At 36.1% G+C, this 9,552-nt stretch overlaps 1 protein-coding gene across 1 annotated transcript; it reads left to right on the top strand.

The window, feature by feature from the left end:
• The first annotated feature begins 2,878 nt into the window (after nucleotides 1-2,878).
• LOC118912085 (olfactory receptor 51G2-like) lies at nucleotides 2,879-3,889 on the top strand. Its single transcript, XM_036884871.2, has one exon. It carries the CDS (start codon nucleotides 2,879-2,881, stop codon nucleotides 3,887-3,889), a length of 1,011 nt encoding a protein of 336 aa, XP_036740766.2.
• Nucleotides 3,890-9,552: the final 5,663 nt, after the last annotated feature.

The raw sequence follows: 9,552 nt of genomic DNA, 5'->3' as shown, positions 1-9,552 counted from the left end.
GCAAATCCCAGAGGGCTGTCTGATTGCCAGAGTTGCCATAATAATTGCTATATTATTTAGAATGTCTGCTTTTCAACAAAATGTTATGACAGCAAAGAAACAAGCAATTATGACCTACTCATAGGAAGGAAAGAAGTAAATAGAAACTTCCCTGAGAAAGCTCAGAGGTTGATGTTACTAGACAAGGATATTCAATCATCTATTTTAAATATTTTCAGGGAAATAAAAAAACATGGATAAAGAGCAAAAGTATGGGAATGATGTATAACCACACGGAGAATAGCAATGAAGAGAGAGAAATCTTTGAAAAGAATCAAATAGAAATTCTCAAAGTGAAAAGTATAATAATTATTTTTTAAATGCAGTATGGGAGCTCAGTAAGATTTCCCCAGTTTTACTTGTACTCACATTTATGTGTCTATATTTAAACTACACAACTTTTGCTTTCATCAAATTTTTACTAGGACTGTGTCTTTGACCTTTGTTTTGTAGACCTAAAAGGTCATATCCATGTTGTCACTTAAAATTCCATTGCAAAAAAGGCCCAATGCCATATATTTATGTTTGTGTAAGGTAGTGGTACATTGAGGGGATGAAAGGTGATGGCAGGAAAACAAATACTTTGTCATTACTGAATACTACGGTAATTTCTGCATACACTGACTAATGTTCTCCATGTTTGAAACATACTATATTAATTGAAGTAATATTAACATCTTATGGGGACCTTTGGTGAAATAAACTTTTCAGATTTCCAAAAATATATTGCAGAAAATATGGATGATCCCAAAATATATAAAAATAATGTTTAAATTGTGGACAGAAATGAATTCATGTCAACACTGATTGATATTTATAATGTGAAACTCTGCTCTGATTGGTTTAAATTTCAACTCATCTGATGTAAAAAATTACCCAGAACTTGAGCCATTTTGGGAGCATTTCTAGGGAGTAAAAAGAATTAATAATAAGTCTCAAACCAACAAGAGCTGGAGACCCAGGAGACTCTTACTTTCAGACTAGCGCTGCATGAATAATAGAGACTTAAATCAGGCCGTTTTGATCTTGGATATGGGACAGAAAGCTGCACCTGCAAGACATTAGCAACTATGCTGCCTTATGATGCCACGTGAGAGAAAATAATGTTCACCTGAGCTGAGGTTGAAATATAAGGAATTTCAGACACTTTGGATAAATTCGTGAGTAGAGAAGCTCTTGCTTGAAATACAAGGAATCACAGGGATCTGGGAAATATTTCTGTCTGTTAAGTTATTCCTAGTTTGTTTCCTTCAAAAATCTGAAATGTTTGGACAATGGTACTTAATTGCATGGAAGGAAGTGGGTTTAAAGCATTTTCGAATTGGAGAAGTGGAGAACTATCCATGCTTGTGAATCACACTGACCATGAGATTCAGCCTCATCCCTGAGCATAGACATCCTCTGAGATCAGAGAATATGCCGATTAATTCATGGATCAGAAAAGGCATTGAAAATAAATCTGGCAGCTGACACTTAACTGTAAGGGGCACAATGATTAGAGTAGGCAGAACATGCTCTTATGATGAGTGAGTTTTCAATAACTTCTTTGATCTTCCTCGTCTCAGCACAACTCTAGATTTTAAAAAAAAACTCCTAAAGTTTCTGATACTAATTTTATTTCTCTCATTCTTTTCTTTTAGATAGTATGAAGGATATTAGTCAGGTTCATCACTTCTGAAAGTCTTGCCCAAAATGATCCAGACAGAGGTTTTGACAAATTAAATATTATTTCAAATGAATGACAAAAGCAGTGGGAAGGAACCTTATGTTCTATGTCTTTAATATGAAGGCAAAGAGGGTGAGACTTTGGAGGAAAAGTCATTTCTTCTTATTGTTTTCTCTAAACTCTTCCTTTTCAAGATATCTGAAGGAAAAATTTAATTGAATCACCTTGGAAATATTTAGGCTGCCGCAGCTAGAGTCTGTATAATTCCTTGCAGACAATGAAGATTTTGAAATGCGTATCTCCATAAAGGCCCACACAAAACAAATATCAGCAATGCCATTAGTGGGTGAGGATATGCGAGAAATTAAAATGATTAGTATATGCACAGGTTTATGGGAATGACTGCCTATGGATGTGAAAAGTGTGCATTTTATTTTAAAGAAGAGAAACAGTATTATGTTAATTGCATATAACATTTTCCAAATGACTATTTTTAATTTCTCCACTCATCTATTTGCAGAAAAAGAGCAGGTCAAAATACGCTATTCATTACTAGTCTTACCTATATCACTGTAGTCCAAGGCAGATAAATTCCATAGAATAGTGTGCTACTGTAATTATAAGGCATGAGTCTGCATTATTTTATTGAGGATTTCATTTAAAAATTATTTTGAATTTTGCAATGTAAGATGTCATTATAATAATTTTATGATTTATGTAAATTACAACTAATCATCCATCAGTGTATGAATGGGTAAAGAAAAATGTGGCAGATATGTACAATGGACTATCATTCAGACTTAAAAAAGAAGGAAATTCTGCCATTTGCAACAATGTGGGTGAACCTGGAGGATGTTATACTAGGTGAAATAAGCCAGATACAGAACAAATACTGCATGATATAACTTACATGAGGAATCTAAAATAGTCAGACTCATAGAAACAAAAAGTAGACAATTTTTTCTCCTTTCAGTTAACTAACACATCTGGAGAATTTACTCAACGAGAAGATATTTCTAGTTTAGACTCATATTTTATAGAAGAGTATCACACAAAGAGTCAGGGTCAGTTTCAAAGAGAACTTTTCATAAGGTTAGTGGTCATTTATTCCAGGTATATGCACTCAGAGTGTAAAAAATACATAATCAAATTTTGACATCTGTTTCTGAGACAATGCATTTTATTCCAGGAAAGGCTTGCAGCTCTGGAATCATGTTTCCCTTCAACAGCACCAAGTCCACATTCTCCACCTTCCAGGTGACAGGCATTCCTGGGCTGGAGGCTGTGCACATCTGGATCTCCATACCCTTCTGTGCCATGTTCTTCATTACCTTGGTGGGCAACGGGATCATCATGACGGTTATCTGGAAGGAACAGGCCCTCCATGTGCCTATGTACCTCTTCCTGGTCATGCTGGCTGCCTCTGATCTGGGTCTGTCCCTCTTCACCTTTCCTTCACTGCTGAGGATCTTCTGGCTGGATGCTCGAGAGTTCACTCTCTCTGCTTGCTTCACCCAAATGTTTTTTATTCACACTTTCCAGGATTTCGAGTCAGCTACCATATTGGCAATGGCCTTTGACCGCTATGTGGCCATTTCTCGTCCATTGCACTATGCCTCCATCCTCACCAATAGTGTAATTGCCAGGATAGGTTTGGCCATTGTTGTGCGAACCTTGACTGTACAGATACCCCTCCCCATCCTCTTGAGGAGGCTGTGCTTCTGTCGCTCCAATGTACTTTCTCATTCCTACTGCCTGCATCCTGACATCTTAAAACTCTCCTGTTCTAACACTAGGATCAATAGCATCTTTGGACTGTTTGTGGTGCTCTCCACTATGGGACTTGATTTCCTCCTCATTCTCTTTTCTTATGTCCTGATACTGAAAACTGTACTGAGCATTGCATCCCGTGGTGGCCATCTAAAGGCTCTTAACACTTGTATTTCCCATCTCTGTGCTGTTTTCCTTTTCTTCACACCCATGATCTGCCTGTCTATGCTGCACCGCTTTGTCCCGAAACTTCCCTCACACATCTATGTACTCATGGCCAACATGCATTTCCTCATTCCTCCAGTGATGAATCCTATTGTGTATGTGGTGAAAACCAAGCAGATAAGAGATAAAATTATGAAACTCTTCATCAAAAAAGGACCAGGAAAATGCCAAGTCACACTTAAAACATGAATAAGCACTATCCTAACAGTTCAAGATGCTCATGGAACAAAGAACTTGCTGATATTCTGAAAGCCCACAATGACTCTGTCTGAGCACTGACTCTTCTGAATTATATGAGATATTCATTTAGATAACTTTTAAAACTGTTCTATGATTTGAAAAAATATATATTGAACAATAAAAATTATTCAGTAAATTAAAAATTTGCAATAATGGACTGTACTTATTATTTCTTAATCCAGTGGTTCATACATATCTGTCAGAGAAGTTTGTCATCTTAGAGTTTATCTTCAACAGATCAAGTAAAGTAGTTCTTGTTAATCACTGCATATGTATCCCCCTAAGTAGGGTGACAGTTATTTTGTGCATACCTACTTTATCCTTGACCTTTTGAGGAGCTAGAGGCATGCTATGAATTAAACGAAGTTCTTGCCTTCAAAGTGATTTATTTTCTGATGATATTGTCTTGAAGTAGGGGACAACAGGAAAGAAACAAACAAATGAATATCCAATACTGCTTTGAAAAGAACTATTAAAACCATGAAATTTATAATGTCAACAATCTCTACCTAAATTTGATGTACCAAGATTTATATTGCTAGAATACCAATCATCATTTGGAAAAGTATGATGTTTAAATCCAATACATCAACCTGTAGCATTATCTTTCAAGCAAGCTCAGTTCTTAACTTCACAGCATCTGGATTTTGGTCTTGGGATCTCTATTCCCAATCCTTCAAACCCTCACCTCCTTTATCCCATGACAGCTGTCATTATTTCATTGTCTTTCATATGCATATGGACTACATATACTCCAGGAAAAGCTCCCTCAGCCCTCATGTTGCTTCAAAACCCTCCTTGTTTTTTATACTTTTTAACATAACTTTAGAATCCACTTAAATATCTTTATATTTTATACTCTTACATCTGTTTTTTTGAGTTCTAATTAAGAGGAATAACACTAGATTTTTCATATTGTAATGACTACAAATTAATGACATTTAATTCAGTTGGTCTTTCAGTACCTTAATATATACTACTGAACCTCTTGGTGGTTTTTTCCATAATCCACAGCTGCAATTTCAAACATACAAAACTCTCTCCTAGTCATTTATGCTTCACACTATATACATTCTCTTCACTTTCATATACATAAAATTATTTCTAGAAATGCTTCCTTTGATTTCAAGAAATCAAATTCTTCCTTCCAATATCAAAGAAAGAATTATAGTCTCTTTTTTTCAAGGAAGATCAATCTATCTTCACCTTTGAATGAATTTCTTTAAATACCATCTGACACAATTTTGCCCTCCAGCCATTCTTTTGTGTGTGTATATATATACATATATGTATGTATATGACATATGGCATATATATGAAACATATTTAACATATATAATTAGAAAATATTTCAAGCATGCAAAAGATGCAGAAAATGAAAATGAATATGCATATATTTTTATACTTAGTTCTATTTAATTATAATATTTTGCCACAGTTGGGTCAAGATTTATTAAGTAATATGAGTTATAATAAAGACAAAGATTTCTTTATATCTCATTGAATAGTAGATCTCAGATTCAATCACCAAAAGTAACTGCACAAATATGTTCATCTTGCCCATGCTTGTTTTCTTATAGTTAATGTATGTGTGTATGTGAATATTACCAGCATTTGCATACACATGTATAATAAGCATCTATTTACTATAAATGTACATTTAATATTTATTAAAAAATGAACATCCATATAAATATAATCTAAATTAAAAAATTACATTATCAACACCCAAATTTCGTCTGTAGCTTTTCCTGCACAAAACCTCACCACTGCCACTTGTTGAACCAGAAGTCTTCCTTTTATAATGCTCATTTCATTGTTTATCATGACTACATAAGGACACATCCCCAGAAGCCCACTTTACTTGTTATTAAATTGGACTAAAAATTGTTTCCTCTTAACTCCATCAATTTTATCTATTATTCCATTGAAATTGCTTGGGCAAACATCATGAATGAAAGAACTCTAAATGCCCATATCAAATAGCCTATTTCATATCCTGTCTCCTCATCACTGGACCTCTTACCAATATTTGACACTACTGTTCCTTCCCTTGTTATTAAAAATATGTATTTTGTGGCTTCTGTAACACCTCTCTCTTTTGGTTATTCTCTGATCTCTCTAGTAATTTTATTCATTGCATTTTCTGGCTTTACTCCCTGTTCCAACCCCTTGAATACAAATATTGCCCTCATTAATCTTAAACTCATCCTTTCTCCTGAACTGCAGACAGGTTCATACCTGCCACTCCTGGATCATTCCCTCTGTATGCTGCAAGGAAACCTTAAACCCAGCAAGTCCAGTGTCCAACTTACTGCCTACTGTGTCATACCCAACTGCTTCTTCCTCCTGTTCCCACTCCTGTGTTCTCCATTTATGTGAATGGCATCTTCATTCACTTCCTTACTCCAACCAAAAGTATGAACTATGCCACACATGCTCCCCACTGTCCCTTCACTCACAATTTCCAATCATTTACCAATATTGTAGATTTTATTTTCTTAATATATTCCCAACAACCCCCACTTTTACATTTCTACTGCCCCTGACTCAGTTTATATTTATTTATATTATGCATATATAAATTTGTCTTTATTTACAATTATTTATACTTAATAATGAAGTTGATTTTTAAATCATTCTGCTTGTCAGCTTTTCTGCCTTCATTCTCAAACAAACCCAACCAGAACAGAAAATAGCTTTCAAAGTGTAAACATGTATGTGTTCCATACTTGTTTAAGCCTCTTCACTTACAACTACCACTATTATTCTTTGATGATTTTCTAGCTTAAATAATTTCTGATTGTTTCCTCTGAAATGAGTAGCCTTCTTGTTCAACTAACTGCTGTATCTCTAACAAGTTTTTCCAATTGTTGCAACTGTGGTCTCTTCCTTAAATATTCTCCTTATCATTTAAGGGCCAATGATAGTGCTCATCTAGTTTTGAATTGACAATTCTATTCTTTTTTGTTATTTTTGTCATCTAGGATTAGAATCCTTTCTAGGCCACATTAGAAGCTAATCATATTTTCCACATGCTGAAGATTTCTAACACATGTCCAATGAGGGGATGGCATACTCCTGAAGATGCATACAAGAAAAGAGTAAATGAGGCAGGTCTGCTTCACTCAGTTCTGGGACCAGAATAGCTATGGTCTATGTGATAACTTCTGTCTCTAAGGAGCTAAGAAGGTCTTAGGCTGGGAACAGAAGAAAGGAAGTTTAAAGCGGAACTGAAAGTGTGTTCTAAGCTTGTATTAGATATCATTTGGAGAGCTGGCAAAGATCCACAATTATTAGCAACAGACAGTCTGTCTGGCATTTGCACATTTGATGTTCCCCTGAGGTCCTATACTATAGGGCTCTGGCCTCCAGGGAGAGCCAGAAACAGTGCTTTATTAACCTGCTCACTTGGCATTATGCTCAAGGCAGGGAGTTGCACAAAGCCCCAGCTACACCATGATCAACAGAGCTTGTGTTCCTGCCTTGGGGTCTGGTGAGTGTTAGAAGCATGTACATTAGCTCAATCAGGTTTTATGTGAATTTCAGATGGAAGCCAAGAGAAGTCATGGACTATCCTAGATATGCTTGCAAACTCTGTTTGAAGATCTCTGAGGCAGGAAGGACATTTGTTGTATGTATACGGCACCTCTAATCCTCTCATGTGATATTTCTATAGTTTGGGGAAATAATCCCTGGCCCCTTTTTCCATACTCAACAATCCTCAATTCTTATCCTTAGGGTTTAAGATCAACTGCAAGTCAAACTTCATTTATGTAAGACAAATTAATAACTGATAAATTAATGATGTAAGAAAGGAAAGAAGGAAAGAAAAGGAGAAGGAAGGAAGGAAAGAAGGGAGGAAGGGATAAAAAGAAAGAAGGGAAACTGGAAACATGATTTCTAATCCTCACACAAGATTATAATATAGTCAACATCAAATATTTACCAATGAAACTCCCAGGATGAAGAGCTACATAAAGTTCTTGTCTTAAAAGAAATAGTTTAAGGGACTGATAATATTGAACCTAAGCTGTGAGAGTTTTAAAACGCATAATACCTCTGCATTTACACTCTGAAGAACTGATATGACTTAGTCTATGTAGGGTTTTTAGGGCAGTGCAAGGAATTCCAGGATTCCATTTTTGTAGCTTTAGTGCTTTGAAACAGCATTAGCGAGTTTAAAGGTCTGAATAGTCAAAGAGCCACCTAGGGTATCAGCAATGTAGCAATATCTCTCAGAAAGTTGTATGTTTTTGAAAAAAGATTTTTAGAATTCAGACTTACACTATCTTCTATAAATATTAGATACTATTCAATAGAATGTCATGACCACTCAATTTATAATGATGAGACAAACGCTTAGAGAAGAAAAAGCAGAGGGCCCCATTATCATAGGCTAGCATGGCAAGCTCTGGTCTTTGCCCAGAGGTGTCTTGTCTTCCATTCTTATTAATTCCTGCATTTTAGCATTTCTTTGAGAGGAAATCCAGATATTTTGTAATGTGCATCCCTTCTCCGTGTGTAAATGAATGCCAAAATTGTATAACTGATCCTTACTAAATATTAAACATATAAAAATTCTTTATGACTATGGAGTAAAGAAGATATCCAGGTGGCTCATTTGATCAGCCTAGGATGCAAGCTGGAATGCTTCAGCATATGAAAAATCTAGAGGCTCAATTATCAAGCGAGGGATTAGAATATTTCTCCAACACGCACAAGACAGTGCAGGAAGGTAATCTCCTTAATTACTTAAGTATCACAATGACATGAATTACTTCTGGAGCCATGGAGCTTCACATAATTTTTAGGGATGCTGCAGAGTCAATTTAGTAGGAATTGGACAAGATAATCCTGAAAAATATTAAGTTTGTTTCTAGGACTTTTTCTGGCAAAGCTCAGTAAAGAAGGTAGCATTTGGCTGTCACATTGTGACTGAATGCATCTTGTCAAACATTTGTGTGGGAGAGAGAATCCCCTTCTGCTACACTCAGCAGTGACAACATCAGCAGAAATAAGCAGGGAGACACACGCTTCTAACCTCTGCTTGATTATGTCTACTGAGTCCTTAAACACTTAGGCCATGACTGGGCCTCCTAGGAATACCTTTTTATTCATCACTGATTGCTGCAGTTAACTTAGGTGAAATGTTTTTCTTTGGGTAATTAGGCTTTATCAGAATTTGGCTTTATATACACCATTACCTCTTGCAAAGTCCACCAGTGGGGCAATGCATAATGGGCATTAAATTATACTGAAAAACTTGTTTGTGCCTTTCACAATGAGCAGTGCTTGCTTTCCTGTACCAGGTAATTCCCCACATCCCCGATGTCCCTGATTCTTCCCACTCAGCCTCATATTCTGTGGAACATCCCTTATCCTTGGAAGCCAGAAGCTTGTATTTCTGATGTGACTGGGTCCTTACAAGCTCAATGCCTCTCCCTGGGGAGAATCAGACACATGGGCTGAATCTGCACATTATGTCTAAGTGTAAGAGCCTGAGAATAGCAGCTTCTCTTTTCCAACATCCTTAGAATGTAGAGTTAAAACAGAGGCCTTCCAGGAAGTAGTCCCCAGGTCTTTCCTCATTTGTGAAGTGATCACCAGCT

This window comes from Manis pentadactyla, chromosome 9, assembly GCF_030020395.1.
Source record: "Manis pentadactyla isolate mManPen7 chromosome 9, mManPen7.hap1, whole genome shotgun sequence".
NCBI classification, from domain to species: Eukaryota; Metazoa; Chordata; class Mammalia; order Pholidota; family Manidae; genus Manis; species Manis pentadactyla.
Note: the sequence above shows the minus strand (reverse complement) of the source record. Positions and strands in the feature narration are given on the sequence as shown.